We start from the raw sequence: 23,365 nt of genomic DNA, 5'->3' as shown, positions 1-23,365 counted from the left end.
GTTATGTCAGCCTCTTCCTTTGCATGTGATTCCTCAAATTCCGCTACTACTATTTTTATTATTATTGTTGTAGTAGTTGTTATTTATAGCTCAGTCGGTAGAGTGTGAGAAGCTTAATCTCAGGGTCATGGGTTCGAGCCCCACGTTGGGGAGAAGTTTCCTGCATTGCAGGGGGTTGGACTAGATCACCCTTGTGTTCCCTTCCAACTGTACAATTCTATGATTCTTTGGTTGTTATATCCAAACTTACTGACTTTCTTATGGATATATAAAAAACACCAAAGTGACTTTGTTAGCGGATATTCTGTAAGTGAGTTAGCCAAAAACACCGTTATTTTTGGGAGAATCTGAAAACTGGACATTTATACATCTCTCTTGGAAGACAAAACTTTCATGTGTATTCCAGGATCTTTAGGGTACTTCTAGGCCAGCTAAAGTGCTGGAATTTTTTGTGTGCACACAGGGAAAGTATTTTGTTTGGAGCCTTTGCATAGAAAGGTGTGATAGAGATGTTTGAAACAGTGAATTAATAAGGAAGTGTGAATATGAGGAGAAAAGTTTGAAAAGGTTAGGAATTGATATATGGTGGCTACATTTCAATGTTAATTCATGACTTCATAAGCCGTGGTTTATGAAGTGGTGGAGGAGCACCATTGCTTACTGGTTTTGATTCAGACATCCTGGCTTCCATTAAACCACAGTTCCCCCATTATGGGTACTGCCACAAGGCAATCCACTTCTCCATGGATTTTTTAAAATAATTTGCCCTGCTGAAATGTTAAATAAATGGAAAATGTTTTATTCCAAAGCAACAAAAAAAGGGGGGTATTTTATTATTATTATTATTATTATTATTATTATTATTATTATTATTATGACCATTTAGGAGAAATAGTGGGATTGCTAGGATCCACTTCTATTCTAAGAAGCCAGTGATCCCCCAGTAGGGACCAGCTGGTTAACATTTAAGCTTAGAAGCAGTAGATATTATTTCCTTCTGCCATGTTCTCTAGGTGCAGGAAAGTTTCTTGCATATATTGGCTTCTTGTGAACCCCTACCACAATTTGAAGTAGCACCAACCAGATAAAGGCTTAGCTACCCCACCTCTGTGTGTCATGTATTCTGTATTATGACCTTGTTTTGGGTGAGATTAAGAATGAGTGTGTGTGTGTGTGTGTGTGTTTCAGTGCCTTTACACAACCACAAGCTTAGAAATGAGATGACTACAATAATTTAACTGGAACAGACATTTCCTACAATTTCAGTGTTTCCTTCCCTTTAATGATTATGTTGCCTTCTCAAAAGCTGCCCTTCTCTGCAAGACCCAGCATTGATGGGAAACATTCTTGCCAACACCTCTCAAACTCAATAATCCTATTGGCGATCCAGTCCCATGGATTTTAAGCCAAAATTTCTGGCTTAACTCAGGAAATATTAACTTAAAATGTCAGAATTTAAGCAGGTCTTAGATCACTTGACATCAGCAGACCCCCTTCCTTTGCAAATGATGTCAGGAATTCGACTTAGAGGTTACATTTAACTTGCAGTTAAAAGTATGGGGAGTTTTTTAAGCGTTTAACTTATAGTGTATATTAGTAGGAAACTAAGTTGAGCAGAACCCATTAATGTCACAGTGATCGGTTACCAATGGAAATAAATAATTCATGATGAAGGGAATTAGTCTAATTAGCAGGCAGTTTGAGTCCTTTGATAAAACCCAGCTCTAATTCCGTGAAGGGCAGGAAATGCTGTCATCAGTCAGCCCTGAAAAGATTAGCATCTATTATGAATGAGGTTAGACACCCTCGTGAAGTCATGTGTGTCCTGGAGACAAACTTAATATGTTCCAGAATAGGGCACAGTTTGTCTCACCAACACATCATGAGTCCTACTGGGCTATTGTATGTAGTAACAAGTAAAACTTTCGTATCATTCTCCCCCTGTCCATCACACTGACAACTGTGCAAATACATTTTCCATGCAAAGCAGGGAATGTGCTCGGAATGCTTGTAAATTCGCAGGAGGCGTCAGGGGAAATGTGTCCCCAGGTTTCAAGAACCGAAAGGCGAAATGCATGTGAGCGCATCAAAATAACATTTGGGTGAGATTAAGGATTTCAAAATGCAGCTAACAAGGGTGTAACTTGCCTCTAATATGCATGCAGTATCCCTGCCGTCCTTTAAAGAATGTGGGCACATGTTTTTCTCTCTCAACAACCCTCTATAGCATGTACTACTTGGATTTTTGGCATGTGATTTCCCAGTCTCTGATCTTACAACTTGAAACTCTTATACCAGGCGTAGGCAACCTAAGGCCCGAGGGCCAGATGCAGCCCAATCGCCTTCTCAATCCGGCCCGCGGGCGGTCTGGGAATCAGCGTGTTTTTACATGAGTAGAATGTGTCCTTTTATTTAAAATGCATCTCTGGGTTATTTGCGGGGCATAGGAATTTGTTCATTTTTTTCCTTCAAATAATAGTCCAGCCCCCCACAAGGTTTGAGGGATGGTGGACTGGCCCATGGCTGAAAAAGGTTGCTGATCCCTGTCTTATACTCTGTTCATAGAAATGTTGTTGTAGTGCAGTTCTAAGGTCACTCATGTTGCCGACACACATTTAAAACTTTTCCAGTTACTAAGGTTAGAGGGGTGGGTGGTTTGGTTTGGTTGTTTTTGTTTTGTTTAAAAAAAGAAGTACGGCAGTCTACCATAAGGAAAACAATTCAATGCAAAAAAGAATATTTCTTTTTAGTGCTAGCCAGTCCCACTGAAGCCAATGTGAGTAATTTCCCAGGGCTGGGGGCTGCACCATTTCTTAAAACCTTTGATATAAGGCGTTTAAACTGAATTCAAGATAGCTCCAGAATCCTCATATCTGAAAACCTACATGTAAATGCTGCAACATCAGCTGTGTTTCCATTTTTAGTTATGAGCTTTTTTTTTTTTCAAATTACATGTTTCTGTCTTGCAGTTTGATACACTAATGAAAAAAACTCCACTCTTTTGAGTTATTGTATTGCCTGTCTTTGTTGTAGGAAATTTATTTCTCTTTTGGTTATGCTAATTTGAGTAGACAACAAAGCCTTTTTTGGTATTTCATCTTCCCGCCTTGAAATAATTAACATACTAGAAAATATACTGGGTGCCATAGATACTGGGTAGAGGATTACATTCAGAGGTCTGAACAGCACTTAACAGGCTGACAATTGCTACTAAGAAATCTCGCTATTCAAAAGTAGATTTTAAAAGGTAACAACAATAAGTTGCTAATAATCTTTTGGATGATGTGCATTAAAAGCACATCATCCGAAAGATTAAAATAAAGTGGATGAGATTTGTGTAGTCAGCTCAGTAATTGATGCGAATAGAAACAGCAATCTGGAATAAGCATGTCTGACAACCTCTGGAGGAATCTCGCTTATGCAATCGTGTATACAGATGTCATGATGAGAATTCAAGGAGATGTGCTCACATGTGAACACCAGTGATCAAATGCTCATAAACAGCCATTCTCATGGCAGACCCTCCAAGTGTCCCTATTTTCCAGGGACAGTCCCAGATTTACAGAAGTCTCCCAGTTTCTGATTTGACCGTGAAATGTCCTGCTTTTCCTTAGGGCATCCCTATTTTCATTAGAGAAATGTTGGAGGGTATGGAGTTTCACAGGGTTTCACATAGGAGCCTTCGCAGCCCTACCTTGGGCAACGAATTTTGGACCTTATGCATGCCAAACGCATATATGTTGCAATAGCCCTTCACAGAGGCAATGGCTGTGTCAGCTAAGCAGGTACTTCCCAAGACCCACCAGGGGATTTGTACATGTTGGCTTGGGCTACATGAAAATTACTTAACCCTTTCAGGGCAAACACATCACCCATGCAGTCTAAGCCACTGCAACTAGGACAGAGAATGAATCGGCATAGCATCCCCCACCATGCTGAATGTTGTAGCAGTGTTCTGGTCAGGGGAAAGACTTACATTGATGGAGTCCTTGCATTATTTTTACTTTACATTTTTATACAAAATAGTGCTGCTCAGGAGGCAATTGTCTATTTGTCATCCATCCTCCAGCCATGAGCAACGGGGGCACTCAAAAGAGGCAGAACTTAACAAGCAGGAATTTTTAATTAGATGTACAGGAGCCCTGAAAAGTCTCAATAGCGTTCTGCCTGTCCACTTTGCAGTACAATTACAGTGGTACCTCTACTTACGAATTTAATGCGTTCCGAACGCACATTCATAAGTCGAAAAAAATTGTGAGTCGAATCCCATAGGAATGCATTGGGAGAAAAAAATCGTAAGTCGAAGCAACCCTATCTAAAAATTCGTAAGTAGAAAAAATCCTATCTAAACCGCATCCAAGATGGCGGGCGGAGTACCGTTCATAAGTAGAGTTATTCGTAAGTAGAGTTATTCGTAAGTAGAGGTACCACTGTATAGTGCAAATAATAAAATAAATAAATCACAAATCAGGCTTGGAAATAGACAGGAAGGCCATACAGAAACACTGGACTTGCAACAGTTTGATACTGCCATTTGGATTCTCTGCAAATATGTAGGATGAGTATTTGGCGGGAAATTACTAGTGTGGAAACAACCGTAGCAACATAGCTAGAGTAACCTATTTCTGTTGGAATAGCGTTTGGTTCTGAGTAATTACGGTCACATTGTGACCTTCCCCTGTGCTGCAATCTGTATGAATGCAAATTGTATTTCATTAATGCACTAATATTTTGAAGCTAAAGGTGGGGGACACCTCCTTCCTCCTAGCAGTATACTGTGTCTTCTGCTCCATGACTGAACTGATCCCTTGTTCCCGGACAGGTCTGCTAAATGACAACACTTTTTGAGTAATTCCACCTTCAAACAAGTACCTTGCTTTGATGTATTACAATGATAGACTGAAGTGTTCATGCAATACATCACCATAGTTGCTTGACTCCAAGGATTGAGAGACTGAACAAGCTGTTTTCCCCCTATGCATTCCTGCAATGCAGTTGCACTAAATGACAAAAGTCAGAAGAGAGAGAACTCTTTAAGATTCATCAACTGCATTTTATTTTGGAAACTTTTTACCCCACTTTTTGCCACCACCACCCCCTTCCACGCTGCTTTAAAGTTTGCAACAGAAAATATGCAACTAAAATAGTACATTATATTATATGTCAATTCCATAATTAAATCAGCCTCAAGAGACAGGCGTAAAACAACTAGCTCAGTTTAAAAATATATCGCCACTGATATAATGAGAGGCAAGATGAAGTTTATTCTCATTAGCAATTTGATTATCAGCATGGTTTAGTGGTTAGGGTGTTGGACTGGAACATGAGATACCAGGGTCATGTAGCTCACTTGGATATAGCTCAGCCGGTGGAGCATGAGACTCTTAATCTCAAGGTTGTGGGTTTGAGCCCTGAGTTGGACAAAATACTTATGTATTGTAGGGGTTGGACCAGATAACTCTGGTGGTGCCTTCAAACTCTACAATTCTATGGCATTACCAAATGTAATGGCTCTATGATTCTATGGATGACCTTGAGCCAGTCACTCTCTCTGTCTCACACCTACATCAGAGAGTTATTGTGAGCATTAAAAAGGGAAGGAAATTAGGATATAAATGTAATAATTGGATGTACAGACATGAACTTAACATATGTTCTTGAACCTTGGGCGATTCTTTAAGCAAACTACTTGGGGTTGCACCTAGAACAACAACAACAACAATTATTCTAGGTGCAACCCCATTTAGGTGCAACCTCAATTATTCAATAATTATTATTCTTCCATTTATTTATGTCTTACCTTTCTCCCAATTTGGGTTTCAAGGTGGTATGCAACGTTTTAAAAATGCAAGTATAAAATACAAAATAATAAAGGCAAACTAGTTAAAAACAATAGCTAAAATACAATGAAACACATTTGGAAGTAGTTTTGGGACACCAGGCTCATACATGCTTACCTGGGAGTAAGTCACATTGATGTTGGAAGACATGTATAAGATTTATTTGTCAGTCTTGAAATAAACAACTATCCTAAACACACTAAGAAGTGAGACGCATTGGACATAATGGTACTTTCTTTTGAGTAAACAAACATAGGATTGTGCTGAAAAACAATGCTAAACGTTATTTCCTGTACAACTTTATCAGTTCTATAGTGAAGCCTGACATACTAGGAAGTATTGCTGTGGATCTGTTTTTCAGCCTCACGTGAAGCCTTCAATCAGCCACTTCATTGCTTTTGCACACACAAGTGTTAATGAAGTAAGTGTCAAATACCAGCAGAATGAGAAGCGTTATAACTACACAACACCAAAGAGTTTTCTGGAACTAATTAAACTCTACCAGAATCTGCTAGCGAAGAAGAGAAAAGAGTTGGTTCAAAAAATGGAAAGATTGGAAAACGGGCTACAAAAGCTGCAGACTACAGCTTCACAGGTAGGTTAAGAAATGTTTTTCTGGGAAAGAAATAACGAAATCTCCAAAATCTCAGCAGCAACAGACATTGCCTCAGCTGTAGCATCCTCTGCTTCTGGGTAGAGGAAGTGTGCACTGCAGAGTTAAAGAAGAGGCACCACAGTACCATAGGCCTGAGCAGGAGCAAGAGAGTGACCGCTGACCTGGAAGTTATTTCTCCCTGCAACAGATTTAAAAACTGCGGCAGACCAAAATTATTTGATATTCCTAATGGCCGCATGTATTGGGCTGGTCCTACTTACTGTGTTCAGGTTAAGAGTTTTTCTTTCGAGGAAGGAGCTAATTGGAGAGCTAATGTTTAGCGCAGGCATCCCCAAACTTCGGCCCTCCAGGTGTTTTGGACTACAATTCCCACCTTCCCTGACCACTGGTCCTGTTAGCTAGGGATCATGGGAGTTGTAGGCCAAAACATCTGGAGGGCCGCAGTTTGGGGGTGCCTGGTTTAGCGGGATAGAGAGAGTTAAGGATGAGAGTGAAGAGGCCAAACCATTGCACTGTGATCTTATAGTTCTTCTGCCACTCTATAGTATTAACAAGCTATGCCTTTTTCAGTATAGTTGGGAATCCCTTTTGAATTTAGTTTTTGGTATAATATTGAACCTTCTCTTGAGCTCCTTCCTCCTTTAAGGCGCACAGCATTTGTTCCTCTGAAGTAGTCAAAAATGTTAAGTACAAATGATGGACACTTTGAGACTGTAGTAAGAAATTTAGTTGTATCTTTATTGGCATTCTTTTAATATAAAGCAAACATGTGAATCTCTGTCCTGTTGGGTTTGCTTTAAAAGAGAATTCTGCTTTTCAAATGACATTTCAAGAAATGCTTTGGCAAGAAGACTGCCAGTTGTATGTTCTCTCCATACTGTAGCTAAATAATGGCCATTAATATTTCTTTGAATGAGACTTCATGAAAATTGTAGCTGTGAACATACAATCAGCTCATTTGTGAACTAACAAGCATTGCCCTAGGGGCAGTCTCAACTGACATTCATCATTTTGCATAAAATTGACTTTCTCTGCTAATAGCATATTGTACGCACATAATTTTATCATCTTACTTTAGCAATATCTCCTTGTGGGGGCAGGATTTGCAACTGGTTAGCTTTTCATGACTGACAGGTTCTAAACTTCCATCATTCATGATCATGCTTGAAATTTTTCAACAAAAGTAATTCAGAATGTTCAACTTGTACGCAGCTGGGTTGTTGCATCTTTCTGAGAGCTGAAAAACAGCTTAAGGGGTGTGTCCACATTTCAACATTACTCGGCTGTTAATCCACTTCCCACAAATTCAAATTAAACCAGAGTAGTCCATACACACAGTGGTCTAAACCACTAAATCTCTTGGGCTTGCCGATCAGAAGGTCGGTGGTTCAAATCCCTGCGACAGGGTGAGCTCCCGTTGCTCTGTCCCAGCTTCTGCCAACCTAGCAGTTCAGAAGCACACTAAAATGTGCAAGTAGATAAATAGGTACCGCCCTGGCGGGAAGGTTAACAGCATTCCCATGCACTCCTCTGGTTTCGATGTTCTGTTGCGCCAGAAGTGGCTTAGTCATGCTGGATACATGGCCCGGAAAAACTGTCTGCAGATAAACAGTCCTTTACCTTTACCTTTTTTTTAGTCCACGTCATTTGTATCATTTATTTTAGGGGATTTTGTTTAAAGGCTTCCCATGGGCACCTGTTTAGCCATAGAATGAGAACAGGTTGTTGGACTGGATGGGCCATTTGTCTGGTCCAGCAAAGCCATTCTTATATTCTTGTGGAACAATGAAGAATGGCTGCATCGGACAGTAAAGAAGCTTGTTATTCCTAGTTATTTTCATGTTTCCCCTTCTGTTTATATAAGATGTAATGATCTCGTCCTACATTTTCTTAAGCAGCAAGACTTCACATTTGTTCAAAAGCAGCAAAATCCAAATAAGCACTGACACAACCTGCTCTGGATAGTTTGAGAATTGTTGGGAATATTTCTTTATTAGGGGACATTTTGACCCCCCCGCATCAATATGCTGGTCAATAGACTGTAAAATCATACTGGGGCCTTCAAGGCAATCTTTTTTTATAAATACAGAAATGTAATTATGCATCCTCTAGAGGGCTGAAAATAATTATACAAGTGTACAACAAAGCCCAAGGCAATGACTCCTTTTAACCGGTTGTTTTGAATATCATTTAAATCTTGTTAGAACTTAATTACCCAATTATGCTTGCTACATCTTAGGTGGAAGATCTGAAGTCTAAGCTTGCCGTTCAAGAGATAGAACTTCATCAGAGAAACAAAGACACTGAGGCTCTTATTGACAAAATTGGACAACAGACGCAAAAACTAAGTCAAGAAAAAGCCACCGCAGATGAGGAGGAGCAGAAGGTATATAAATATGAATGATAGGCACAACTGAGTCACACACACATATAGATTTAGGCCATGGTCCTAAACCCTCTTACTAGAGGGAAGGACTCTCCAAGGGTTCCTATTTTCCAAGGACACTCCTGGATTTACAGAAGCCATCCCGGTTTCTGATTTGATCCCGGAATGTCCCACTTTTCACCAGAGAATTGTTGGAGGATATGGAGTTATATGCAACCCCTGAGCCAAGGAGATAAATCACTATACAACCTTTAGAAGACTCCTGAAGGCAACACTGTATAGGGAAGTGTTTTAATGTTTAATGTTTTATTATGTTTTTATGTACGTTGGAAGCCTCTAAATGGCTGGGGCAACCCAGTCAGATGGGCAGGGTGGTAATAATAATAATAATAATAATAATAATAATAATAATGTTTAGGGGTACTCTCATTTTGACTCAAGAAAATCACAATTTTATAGTTCAAATCAGGGGAAATAAATACAATAAATGGACAAAAGTAAAAAGATCCAAAAAATGTTTAGGGGTATGCGTCCCCCTGCGTCCCTCCATAAAAAAGCACTGGGTGTTCCTATTTTCATTGGAGAAATGTTGGAGGGAATGGAGAGTAAGGCCTATTAGACACAATGGAATCTGATTCTGATTAAGGACAGAGAAGAAAATCCATTTGCCTCACATCTCAATTTGTGCCTACCTAATTTGCACTTATCAAGATAGTACCGTAATTTTGGGGGCGGGGACGGGGACACAGCTATCTTTTAAATTTTGCACTCATCCACATTTTGTGATGCCATTCTTCAACCCAAAGATGTGTGCATTACAGGAGAGTGGGCATTAAAATGAGCTGGAATGAATAAGAGCTTCTATGATCCGTTTAGGAATCTGGGTATATATTACACACTAGAATGCAAAAACAAGCAAACTTTGCATATATTGTAGCCCAGTATGTGGGGAAATTAGCCACATAGAGTGGACATAATGGTTATGAGGAACACGAAGTCGCTATGTCTCCGTGGTTGTGCGCACATTCCTGTTTATTCTGCATTACTGCTGGTTTGGGATATCCGTACCTATCCTGCTACTTCTTATGAAATGCTGCATTTTGATGCATCCCCCTCAAACTGACTTGATCCAAATTGAGAAGAAGAATCACCTAGCTGTGTTTTAAGCCAGTGATGTGTACGGTACACAGACCATGCCTTTTCCCACTCACCGTTCCTCATAACATCCAGTTAATCACAGTTTTATTTATGCAATGGCATTGTATACTGGCAGTCAGAGTATATCTGTGCTGATTCTGTACTGGTTGAACTTGTTGCTAGCGCATTTTCTAGCCCAATTCAAAGTGCTGGTTTTAATCTTTGAACCCTAAACCAGTGTTTCCCAAACTTGGGTATCCAAGCTGTTTTGGCACTACAACTCCCATCATCCCTAGCTAGCTGGACCAGTGGTCACGGATGATGAGAATTATAGTCCAATTCTGGAGACCCAAGTTTGGGAAACATTGCCCTAAATGGTTTGGAGCCAGGTTATTGGAAGGCCCAGCTGTGTCTACACAAAGCTGCCAATTCCTTGGTAACAGCGATGGGGACCCTGCTCACTGGTCCCACACCTTTAAGATCAAGTAGATTGTCAGGTAGTAGACACAGGGCCCTCTCAGTAATAACCTCTTGGCCGCTTTATGGTGACTATGTTTTAAAAGGCTTTGTAAACATCTCTCTTCCAAGTGGGCTTTAACTTAAGGATAGCTCAGTTGGTAGAGCACAAAACTCTTGATCTCATGGTCATGGGTTCAAGCCCCGCATTGGGGCTCCTGCATTGCAGAGGGTTGAACTAGATAACCCTTGTCCCTCCCAACTCTACAATTCTATGATTCTATGATTGTTTCAGAACAAGCCACTGTTTTTCTTTCACAGTGTGGTGTAGTGGTTAAGAGCAGTAGACTTCATAATCTGGGGAACTGGGTTCAGCCCCACTCACCTCACAGAGTGTTTGTTGCGGGGGAGAAAGGGAAAAGGAGATTGTTAGCCGCTTTGAAACTCCTTCGGGTAGGGATGAAGCGGGATATCAAATCCAAACTCTGCTTCTTCTACATAGAGAGAAGCTGCACGGTCTTCTGTTGTCCAAAGAGAAGAGAGTTTTTAATCATACTTGTTTGTATTGCTATTTTATTGCTGTGGCTTTGAAAATTGTTTTTAGATTGGCCTGAATTATATTTATTTATTTATTTTAAAAAATTTTTATTGCATTTAAACTTTTTAAAAAGTGATCCGTTATTATTCTAATTCTATGTTTATATTGTTCTACACTGTATTGGGTGGAATCTGTCCCAAAAGGCGGTTCATCAGTATTTGCATATATATTGCCCTATCATGATGACACCCAAAAATTGGGTGCCCTCCAAGAGGGTCGTAAGTGGCGTGACAATTATTGTGCAATACTTTCTAGGTGGCGGCCATTCAGGCAGAAGTAACAAAGCAGCAGAAAGAATCTGAAAATGACCTTGCCAAAGCCGAGCCAGCTCTAAAGGCTGCAAATGCTGCCCTGAACACACTGAATAGGGTAACACCACTTCGTTTGTTTTTATTCGTCTGAATGGGTTCCACACTGCCTCGTTATTTAGTTCTTTTTCAAGACAGCTTCCTGCATCACATCACTGATGCCACTAGTTCTCAGTTACTAGGCCAGGGTTTCCCAAACTTGGGTCTTTAGCTGTTTTTGGACTACCACTCCCATTATCCCTAGCTAGCAGGACCCAGTAGTCAGGGATGATGAGGACTGTAGTCCAAAAGCAGCTGGAGACCCAAGTTTGGGAAACCCTGTACTAGATGTTCAGCATGGAATATGATGATGTTGAGTGGAATTTGCCAGCCATCGCTAGATCAAGTCCGAAGCCCTTCGCCTGCTACTGGAGTGCAATGGGGTTTTCCATACACACACCCAATTGGCTCAGGGGGTGTTGAGAGAGACCCCGGAACCGCATTTGTGGGATGAAGAAGAAGGATTGTTCCATCTGGGAAGTGGAAATGGATCAACTTAGCATCATGTTGAATTCCTCACTATTACCATAATTTAGAGAGAAATACAATGCATCTCACCATAGTGGGGAAGGTCTGTGACCAGGTCAGTCTGCTGTCAAGGTGGTAACAGCTGATGGGCGTCTTCAAGTTGCTCCTGTTGCCCTCCGCTCTTAAAATTCCTTATATTTGAACCAGACTTTGAACCAGACAGCCCTTTAAAGGTAAAGGTAAAGGACCCCAGGATGGATAAGTCCAGTCCAAGGTGACTATGGGGTTGCGGCACTCATACCACTTTCAGGCCGATGAAGTCGGTGTTTGTCCACAGACAGCTTTCCGGGTCATGGGGCCAGCAGGACTAAACCTCTTCTGGCACAATGGAACACCATGATGGAAACCAGAGCGCAAGGAAACGCCATTTACCTTCCCGCCACAGTGGTACCTATTTATCTACTTGTACTGGCGTGGTTTCAAACTGGTAGGTTGGCAGGAGCTGGGACAGAGCAACGGGAGCTCACCCGTTGCAGGGATTTGAAACACTGACCTTCTGATCGGCAAGCCCAAGAGGCTCAGTGGTTTAGACCACAGCGCCAGCCACAATAAAGGACTGCCCACTGTAAAGTGTGACATGTGCTCACCTTAATTGGATGTTACGGTCCTCTTTTAAATAATGCCAAGGTTTTCCTTTGGAAATATAATTGGTCTGTTAATACTGATGTCTTTCCTGTTCTATTATTATTATTTAGTCGTTTAGTCGTGTCCGACTCTTCGTGACCCCATGGACCATAGCACGCCAGGCACTCCTGTCTTGCACTGCCTCCCGTAGTTTGGTCAAACTCATGTTCGTAGCTTCGAGAACACTGTCCAACCATCTTGTCCTCTGTCGTCCCCTTCTCCTAGTGCCCTCAATCTTTCCCAACATCAGGGTCTTTTCCAAGGATTCTTCTCTTCTCATGAGGTGGCCAAAGTATTGGAGCCTCAGCTTCACAATCTGTCCTTCCAGGGAGCACTCAGGGCTGATTTCCTTAAGAATGGATAGGTTTGATCTTCTAGCAGTCCATGGGACTCTCAAGAGTCTCCTCCAGCACCATAATTCAAAAGCATCAATTCTTCGGCGATCAGCCTTCTTTATGGTCCAGCTCTCACTTCCATACATCACTACTGGGAAAACCATAGCTTTAACTATATGGACCTTTGTCGGCAAGGTGATGTCTCTGCTTTTTAAGATGCTGTCTAGGTTTGTCATTGCTTTTCTCCCAAGAAGCAGGCGTCTTTTAATTTCGTGACTGCTGTCACCATCTGCAGTGATCAAGGAGCCCAAGAAAGTAAAATCTCTCACTGCCTCCATTTCTTCCCCTTCTATTTGCCAGGAGGTGATGGGACCAGTGGCCATGATCTTGGTTTTTTTGATGTTGAGCTTCAGACCATATTTTGCGCTCTCCTCTTTCACCCTCATTAAAAGGTTCTTTAATTCCTCCTCACTTTCTGCCATCAAGGTTGTGTCATCTGCATATCTGAGGTTGTTGATATTTCTTCCGGCAATCTTAATTCCTGCTTGGGATTCATCTAGTCCAGCCTTTCGCATGATGAATTCTGCATATAAGTTAAATAAGCAGGGAGACAATATACAACCTTGTCGTACTCCTTTCCCAATTTTGAACCAATCAGTTGTTCCATATCCAGTTCTAACTGTAGCTTCTTGTCCCACATAGAGATTTCTCAGGAGACAGATGAGGTGATCAGGCACTCCCATTTCTTTAAGAACTTGCCATAGTTTGCTGTGGTCGACACAGTCAAAGGCTTTTGCATAGTCAATGAAGCAGAAGTAGACGTTTTTCTGGAACTCTCTAGCTTTCTCCATAATCCAGCGCATGTTTGCTATTTGGTCTCTGGTTCCTCTGCCTTTTCGAAATCCAGCTTGCACTTCTGGGAGTTCTCGGTCCACATACTGCCTAAGCCTGCCTTGTAGAATTTTAAGCATAACCTTGCTAGCGTGTGAAATGAGCGCAATTGTGCGGTAGTTGGAGCATTCTTTGGCACTGCCCTTCTTTGGAATTGGGATGTAGACTGATCTTCTCCAATCCTCTGGCCATTGCTGAGTTTTCCAAACTTGCTGGCATATTGGGTGTAGCACCTTAACAGCATCATCTTTTAAAATTTTAAATAGTTCAGCTGGAATATCATCCTGTTCTATACTACCAGACTTTTAGAAGACATCTGAAGGCAGCCCTGTTTAGGGAAGCTTTTAGTGTTTAATAGATTATTGTATTTTAATATTCTGTGGAAGCCTCACAGAATGGCTGGGGAAACCCAGCCAGATGGGTGGGGTATAAATAAATTATTATTATTATTATTATTATTATTATTATTATTATTATTATTATTATTTCAGCTGAACCTGACTGAGCTAAGAACTTTCCCAAACCCACCTGCTATCGTAACAAATGTGACGGCTGCTGTCCTGGTTCTCTCGTCCCCGAGCGGCAAGATTCCAAAGGACCGGAGCTGGAAAACGGCCAAGATGTATATGAGCAAGGTAAAGAGGGACGCTCTGCGAGGGGACACAGAGATTAACGCAAAAGTCTACGTAAACATTTCTTAATCTCTGGTGTGCCTTGATCTACTAGTTACACATAGGAGGGAAATGCCAAAGATAATGGGCATGGCAGGAGTCTGTCAAAGAACTTCAGGAAAGGAAGGAAAGTAATTACTGGTAGATACACCTTTGACATTCTGTCAAAGGGTGGGGGAGGGGAATGTCATGACTTTGCGCCACACATTTCCCCAAATCATACTTATTAAATGTCAGCACAGTTTCTTATAAATATAAAACCTCTTCTGTGAAGGATGGGATGTAAAAAAAAAAAGCCAGTGTACTCCAAAAGAGGTTGCAACATTTTCTGTATAATTTATGCTACTCATAACGCCTCAACAGTATTTTTAGTAGTAGCTATTATTATTAATATTGTTCCTGCTACCACTACTACTACTACTATTATTATTAAGGTGCCAAAAACATGTGCATCTTGTGAAGTGGTTAGAAGCTGTCACAAAAGGAAACCACAGGGGGGAAATTTAAGCGCTAACAGCGCTGAGGGCAATGAAACAGTCGTTGAGACGGCTAGAGCGCCGGTGGCGGAAAACTCATTTTGAATCAGACCGGACACGGGCTAGAGCTCAACTTCGAGCCTACCAAGTGGCAATGGCGACGGCGAAGAGGACCTTCTTCACCGTCTCCATCGCATCTGCAGAAAACAGCAGCAGGAGACTCTTCCAGGTGGTTCGCAATTTAGCGGAACCACCTGTTCCATCCGGGCCCAGTACGGGCCACATGATCTCCTGCAATGATTTTGCAAAGTTTTTTGCAGATAAAGTCGCTCAGATTCGGGAAGAGGTAGACTCCACCGTGGGAGCAGGGCCGGGGCGGGGGAGTGCTAGAGTCCTGTCTAGTCAAGTTTTGTGGGATCAATTTCAATCTGTTACCTCCGAGGATGTGGACAGGCTGCTTAGACGAATGAAACCAACCACCTGTCTCCTTGATCCTTGCCCATCCTGGCTTATAAAAGCTAGCCAGGAAGGGCTGGGCGATGGGCTTCGCGGGTTGGTAAATGCTTCTCTCCATGAGGGAGCCTTCCCAGACCCGCTGAAAGAGGCGGTTATTAAACCGCTTCTTAAAAAACCATCTTTAGATCCAGCCAATATGGCCAACTATCGCCCAGTCTCAAATCTTCCATTCTTGGGCAAGGTGATTGAGCGAGTGGTTGCGGAACAACTCCAGGCACGCCTGGAAGAAGCGGACCATTTGGATCCCTTCCAGTCAGGATTCAGGCCTCATCATGGGACTGAAACTGCCTTGGTCGCACTGGTTGATGATCTCCGGCGGGCTAGGGACAAAGGTAAGAGCTGTTTCCTTGTTCTGCTGGATCTCTCAGCGGCTTTTGACACCATCGACCATAACATCCTTCTGGACCGTCTAGAGGGCTTGGGAGCTGGGGGCACTGTCATGCAGTGGTTCCGCTCCTTCCTCCTGGGCCGTGTTCAGAAAGTGGTGGTGGGGGATGAGTGTTCAGACCCCTGGGCGCTCACTTGTTGGGTGCCTCAGGGTTCTGTCCTCTCCCCCATGCTTTTTAACATCTATATGCAGCCGCTGGGAGAGATCATCAGGGGGTTTGGGCTGGGTGTCCATCAGTATGCTGATGATACCCAGCTCTACCTCTCTTTTAAATCAGAACCAGTGAAGGCGGTGAAGGTCCTGTGTGAGTGCTTGGAGGCGGTTGGAGGATGGATGGCGGCTAACAGATTGAGATTGAATCCTGACAAGACAGAAGTACTGTTTGTGGGGGACAGGAGGCGGGCGGGTGTGGAGGACTCCCTGGTCCTGAATGGGGTAACTGTGCCCCTGAAAGACCAGGTGCGCAGCCTGGGAGTCATTTTAGACTCACAGCTGTCCATGGAGGCACAGGTCAACTCCGTGTCCAGGGCAGCTGTTTATCAGCTCCATCTGGTACGCAGGCTGAGTCCCTACCTGCCCAGTGAGTGTCTCTCCAGAGTGGTGCATGCTCTAGTTATCTCTCGCTTGGACTACTGCAATGCGCTCTACGTGGGGCTACCTTTGAAGGTGACCCGGAAACTACAACTAATCCAGAATGCGGCAGCTAGACTGGTGACTGGGAGCGGCCGCCGAGATCACATAACACCGGTCCTAAAAGACCTACATTGGCTCCCAGTACGTTTCCGAGCACAATTCAAAGTGTTGGTGTTGACCTTTAAAGCCCTAAACGGCCTCGGTCCGGTATACCTGAAGGAGCGTCTCCACCCCCATCGTTCTGCCCGGACACTGAGGTCCAGCTCCGAGGGCCTTCTGGCGGTTCCCTCATTACGAGAAGCCAAGTTACAGGGAACCAGGCAGAGGGCCTTCTTGGTAGTGGCACCCACCCTGTGGAATGCCCTCCCACTAGAGGTCAAAGAGAACAATTACCAGACCTTTAGAAGGCATCTCAAGGCAGCCCTGTTTAGGGAAGCTTTTAATGTTTGATGGATTTCTGTATTTTAGAATTTCTTTTTTTGGAAGCCGCCCAGAGTGGCTGGGGGAACCCGGCCAGATGGGCGGGGTATAAATAATAAATTATTATTATTATTATTATTATTATTATTATTATTATTATTATTATTATTGCGGGAGCAGCTCTTTCCATTGTTTCTTTGACTTTACAGTGGTACCTTGGTTTACCTTAAACCAAAGCGTTCTTAAACCAAGGCGTGCTTTCCCATAGTAGCGGGGAACTCAATTTACAAATGGAACACACTCAACAGGAAGCGAAACATGTTCTGCTTCCAAAGCAAAGTTCACAAACCAAAACACCTACTTCTGGGTTTGCAACGTTCTTAATCCAAGTTGTTCATAAACTAAGTTGTTCTTAAACCAAGGAACCACTGTACTTTGAAGGTACTGATTATCCCACAACATGGCAAAAAAAAAAAATTCTCTTAAAAAACTTTCACAGCATTAAAAAATAAACTTTGATCAGATATTTTGTCAGGGGGGTCATACTAGCTTCACACAGCTTAGTTAATTGTGTGTTTTCTCCTGAGGGTAGGACTCGGGGCAATGGCTTCAAGTTTACAAGAAAGGAGATTCTGACTTGAACTTTCTGACAGTAAGAGCTGTTTGGCAGTGGAGCAGATTCCCATGAGAGGTTGTGGACTCTCCTTCCTTAGAGGTTTTTAAGCAGAGGTTGCGTGGCCATCTGTCATGGATACTTTAGCTGGGATTCCTGCATTGCATGGGGTTGGACTAGATGAGCTTTAGGGTCCCTTCCAACTCTAAGATTCTATGATTTGGGGTGGCCTCCTTCTCTTTTCTCTTTAGGTAGATGAATTCCTCCAAAGTCTCATCAATTTTGACAAAGAACATATCCCGGATGCCACTGTTAAAGCTGTAAAAGAAGATTATCTGAGTGATCCAGAGTTCAGCCCAGAGTTTGTACGGACAAAATCTTCAGCAGCTGCTGGTCTTTGTGCGTGGGTTATTAATATCGTTAAATTCCACGAGGTGGGAATTAATAATATTTACCTTAGCTCTACTTTATTTTCTAATTGCTTAAGAAATCGTAATCCTGTTTATTTATTACAGTTCTAACCCTGCTTTACCTCCAAAGAGTTCAAGGTAGTGTACAAGGCTCTTCTTCCACCTGTTTTGTCCTCATAAGAACTGTGTGAGGTAGGTGAGGTTGAAGATGTTGGCTGCCCCAAGGACAACCCATAAACTTCATGGCTGAGTGGAAATTTGATTCTACAGCTCTACTCAACCAGTCACTCTCATCATTGTGTCATCATAGTGTTCCTTCAGGAAAATGGACCTACGTTTTGGACAGCCTTTAGCTATTTGTAGGGACGCGGGTGGCTTTGTGGTCTAAACCACTGAGCCTAGGGCTTGCCAATCAGAAGGTTGGCGGTTCGAATCCCTGTGATGGAGTGAGCTCCCGTTGCTCGGTCCCAGCTCCTGCCCACCTAGCAGTTCAAAAGCACGTCAAAGTGCAAGTAGATAAATACCTTCCAGCGGGAAGGTAAACGGCGTTTCCGTGCGCTGCTGTAGTTCGGCAGAAGCGGCTTAGTCAAGCTGGCCATATGACCCGGAAGCTGTACGCCGGCTCCCTCGGTCAATAATGCAAGATGAGCGCCGCAACCCCAGAGTCATCCACGACTGGACCTAACGGTCAGGGGTCCCTTTACCTTTTAAGCTATTTGTGTTTGACAGTTATGTGGATCTTGACATGAAGTAAATGTATGGCATTTCAGGCAGTGCTATTTTTCTAGGAAAAGAGATGCCTGGCCTCACCTTCTTCTTCCCTTAGAATGGCAATGGCACCCACCTGAGAGGTGCCGGAACCGGGTTCCAGTGAGTTCCAGCTGGAAAACAGCCCTGATTTTAGGTATTAGAAAGATGATTATTATGTTTGTTTGTTTTTAAAGACCTAAAGACAGAAAAGGCTGGCTCATCTTCAAATGTTCCAGAGCTACTAGAAATTTGGCCGGCTAAATGTTTCGCTCATTCCTGTGGCAAATGAAAATAACAAAACAAATAAAAGTATTTCGTTGCCAGGAAGTCTCTCAGGCTTCTCACTTAAGGAAAGCGTCAGCTAGCCAGCCAGCAAGAGCTATCATCTAGACTGCCGTCATTGGTGTCCAAAGCACACTCCCATAAAACAGGTTTGAAGGAGAGTGGCTGCATTCAGGTGGCTGCCAAAGGGAAAGGAACATTTTGGGGTGAGCCTTTGGGGGGATGTGAATCACAGCCCCAGGAATTCTGTTCTTCTGGAGGCAGCAAGAGGAGGAACATCTGGAATATATTATTGTTGACCTTGTTATTATTATACTGAATGTGCTGTTTGGGTATTTTCATATTGGGTTTTTTTTTCATTTAAGCTGCTTTAAATATTATTTTAATAAATATATAAAGAAAGGACCTACCCACGTGACGCTGACACAAATCACTACACCAGGCATGGCCAAACTTGGCCCTCAAGCTGTTTTGGGACTACAACTCCCATCATCCCTAGCTAACAGGACCAGTGGTCAGGGATGATGGGAATTGTAGTCCCAAAACTGGAGGGCCTGCCCTACACTAACACTATGCACCAGAATGAAAGAATAATAAACCACATCTCCCTCACTCTCTCACTCCCCTCCTTCTTTCCCCTCTCTTCTCCCCCAATCACAAGATGTCTGTGACAAAAGTGCCTCTCACTAAATGTAAACAAACTCTGAAAAAGAAACTATGGATTTAAAGTGGAGATGATAGGTGTACTTTCCCCTGTTTATTTGTTTGTTTTGTAACACAATAATTTTTAAAAAATAAAAACTAATCTAAAAAAAGCAGATTTTCTACTAATTTCGTCTAATATTTAATCTATGAAACTATGACTATTAAATAATTTTTATTTGGTTTTACAAATATTAGTTTATAACAATCCAGAATACATATCCATATTTTGAGATTTCTCCAAATCTCTGGACTGCCCACCTTACCTTCCATGGATCCTATTGTAAACCCTCTCGGCTGCATATTATTTCATAATCCATATTGTCCATGATATTCGCTACATTACAAGTGTTGTTAAAATCCTACTAATGTTTTCACCTGCTTACAGTGGTCTCCTAGATAAATTATAATTCCCCCCCTTCTTTATTGAAGTTTTGGTCTTCTTGGTTCCTGAGCCTTCCAGTCAGTTTTGCCGTTTCGGCATAGTCCAACAGCTTAGTTTGCCATTCCTCTCTGGTAGTAAAGTGTTTTTAAGGCTATGGCGACTGTGCTAAACCTTTGCCTCTTTCCAACTACAGTGGAACCTCTACTTGCGTATGGAATCCGTTATGGAGGTCCATTCATGAGTCGATCCAGGTCTCTGGGAGAAGCGCCGTTCTGCACGTGCACATTCGGCGGCAGCGCCGTTCTGCGCATGTGCAGTTGGCAGAAGCCACCGCTGCGCATGCGCGAATCACAGCAAACCCGGTATTTACTTCCGAGGCCGCAAGTCAGATTGTTCGCGAGTAGGGGCGGTGGTAAGTCGAGGTTCTACTGTACAAGAACACCAGTATCCAGGAAGTACATCACAAAGAAGCAAAGTTAATTTGGTACACTGGCAGGGCACCATAGTGCTATAGAGTGACAAAAGCAGTATCCAGAAAAATGGAAACATTTGTGGCATAAAAAGCTATGGTTTTCCAGCAAAAAGCTTCAGACTGTGTATGGATTGCTAAAGGTGCTGTGTGACTATCCAGAAAATTTTGAGGGTGCAAATTGACTGGAATGTGAGAACAGACATGACCACTGTCAAGAGCACAAATTGCTCTGAATGTACATGGAAAGTTTGGTCTGGAGGGCCCTGATATAGTATAGATGCTTGGTAACATTAAATTTGTATTTTATTTTGTACGGGCGTTTCTTAGTGGTATTGTAGAAATGATATTACCCTCCGCGTCTTATGAATGAAACTTTACCTTTCTGGATGTGAAATCTCCACTCTTTCACTCAGCAGTTGTCTATCAACTCCCCTTCAAACTGTTTGAATTTATGCTCACTGTGGATCAAGCTCCACAGAAGGAGCGTTTGACTACCTGGCTGCTGTCACTTGAGTAGGAGTCAATGTGTATTTTGCACAGAGCCAACATACACCCTTCCCATTCAAAAATTGTCATCACTGTTTTAATTAAAAGGTCCATAAACCACACTACAATTTGTATGGCTCTAACTATAATTCTCAGCACAACGTGGTTACAAACAATGACATAACGTTGTTTTAGTATGTACTAACTAAAACGAGGTTGTAATGTTTACATTGGGTTCTGTTTCTTTGATATATGCACAGAGGAGGGTTTGCTGTTAGGTGTGGTGCCATGTTTATGATTAAACACTTTATTCATACTCATATGTCAATCTATTAGTGAGCTGTTAATTCAAATGCTACTATGATGTATTTTATCGCCATTAGCACATTTATCACAGGTAGGTATAAAACTTAGACAAAGGTGTATGTTCTCATTAATGATGAACAGCCTATTCATCTTACTAGAATGTAATTAATGTAGGTTGCAATACTTAATTTTTCACTGTTTGTCATGATGCATATTTAGCATTTCTTCTATCCTTTATCAATCTGCTTTCCTTTTGCGTGGACACGTCCAAAAGATATATGTAAGTGTGGATACTTTTACGTGTGTGTGTGTGTGTGTGTGTGGTTTTTTTGTTTTAAAAGTTGGCAATTTATTTTTCTGTATGTTATAGCCCGTAGCATTTGTACAAACTTCAGGCGTGTTCATACTGATTATATGAACATTTTTTTCTTAATTATTATATGTTTAAGGTTGATCAGTTGAACCCATAAAACAAGTGTGAAAGATAAATTATGCTGGTGGTTTGATCCCATCTTATATCAGGTGTTCATATGGCATGATGTAATTTCCCTGCTAATAAGTTCCATTTTAATGTCGAGCCCTCATGGACCCTTATGCATGTGTACTGTTTCATAACAAGTGATGATAAGCACAGGGATCATGCAAGAAAAGGTCGTGGAGAAAGTTACCGTACATAAAATGGAACAGAGGGGGAAATAAGCATGTAACCACTAACCCTGACTCCTCACCTAACTTATCTCAGTTCCCACCAAAACCCTAAGTAAATGTATCATAGTTGTGAGGTAATTAACTGTGAACACTCTCTTTTTCTAAATTACTGCTGTGTTGGCTGGGATGAAATAATGGGTACAGAGTTACCTCGGTTTATGAACAGTCCCGTTTACGAATTATTTGGTTTATGAACTCTGCAAAACTGCAAAAACTCTGCAAAATCGGAAGTCTACAAACAGAATCCAAATGGTGGAAGGGCACCAGTGGCGGTAAACCTCATTCGGGAAAGCACGCCTCGGTTTAAGAACGGATTCAGTTTAAGAATGGACTTCAGGAATGAATTAAGTTCGTAAACTGAGGTACCACTGTATCAAGCAACTGGCCACTTGTAGATCAATGAACTTCAAGCTCCACGCTTACAATCACTGAACTGAATCCTCATTAGACAGGGAGGGTCCACTTTCAAACTGTTATAAGTTTTCAAATGATTCTATGATTCTAAGCCTTTTTTATCTTTCCGGACTGCTATCTGAATTCAGGCCTGTATCACAATTTCTGTGATGTGCGGTGCACAGTTTAAACATGTATCCTGCTCTGCCTTTTAGGTTTACTGCGAAGTAGATCAAAAACGGCAAGCCCTGGCACAGGCCAATGCAGACTTGGTCGTTGCAGCGGAAAAACTTGAGTCAATAAGGAAGAAGCTCAATGTAAGTGTTATTGTCTTCAGTTTATGTAGGTCTCTTCCTATCTCCTACATATCAAACAGGGGGCACCATTCCTTATACTGCATGCCAAATTTTAAAATTCCATTATTGTACTTAGAGGCAATGAAAGAGTTTCTAGCCTGGATAATCATTTGTTGTGTTTTGTTTGGCTTGATGCACTCGTCTAAAATAATAGAACCAAGCATTATTGTTATTGTCTCCTATGACCCCAATTGCCTATTTACCCACTGATTAGGAGCTTTTTTAAAAAAGGATCTGTGTGTGGGTTTTCTCTTTGATATTTGACATTCATTCAATATTAGTTTACCTTTGCTTGCTATAAAGGGGGGGCACTGAGGTGGCAGCCATTTTTGGCTGTAGCCTAGCCTATTTCTCAGATAAATGTTGTTCCTTGATATAAATGGCCAAGTTTTCATTTAGCTTTCACTTGCAAGTCAGGGAACACTCTATTTAGGCTGGCTTAAGCTTTCAGTTGCAAGAAGTATCCATCATAAAAGGAAAAAGAATTTCTCCCTCTTAATGGGGGAGACTACACCTGCTAGATCCACCTGACAGAGGTGCTAGGTCAAGGTAAAGGGGCCCCTGACCATCAGGTCCAGTCGTGTCCGACTTTGGGGTTGCGGCGCTCATCTCGCTCTATAGGCCGAGGGAGCCAGCGTTT

At 42.1% G+C, this 23,365-nt stretch overlaps 1 protein-coding gene across 1 annotated transcript in view; it reads left to right on the top strand.

The window, feature by feature from the left end:
• Positions 1-23,365, top strand: part of LOC118083835 (dynein axonemal heavy chain 11-like) — a 236,863-nt gene that overhangs the window by 156,240 nt on the left and 57,258 nt on the right. Inside the window, exons 56-61 of the mRNA XM_060272909.2 lie at positions 6,202-6,435; positions 8,696-8,842; positions 11,289-11,402; positions 14,250-14,393; positions 17,727-17,909; positions 22,585-22,686. Of these exons, the coding sequence (XP_060128892.2) occupies positions 6,202-6,435; positions 8,696-8,842; positions 11,289-11,402; positions 14,250-14,393; positions 17,727-17,909; positions 22,585-22,686 (924 nt within the window). The remainder of the gene's footprint in view (positions 1-6,201; positions 6,436-8,695; positions 8,843-11,288; positions 11,403-14,249; positions 14,394-17,726; positions 17,910-22,584; positions 22,687-23,365) is intronic.

The sequence above is a fragment of the Zootoca vivipara genome, chromosome 1 (assembly GCF_965207765.1).
Source record: "Zootoca vivipara chromosome 1, rZooViv2.hap1.1, whole genome shotgun sequence".
NCBI lineage: Eukaryota > Metazoa > Chordata > Lepidosauria > Squamata > Lacertidae > Zootoca > Zootoca vivipara.
The sequence above is the reverse complement of the archived record's forward strand: the minus strand, read 5'-3'. Positions and strand labels throughout refer to the sequence as shown.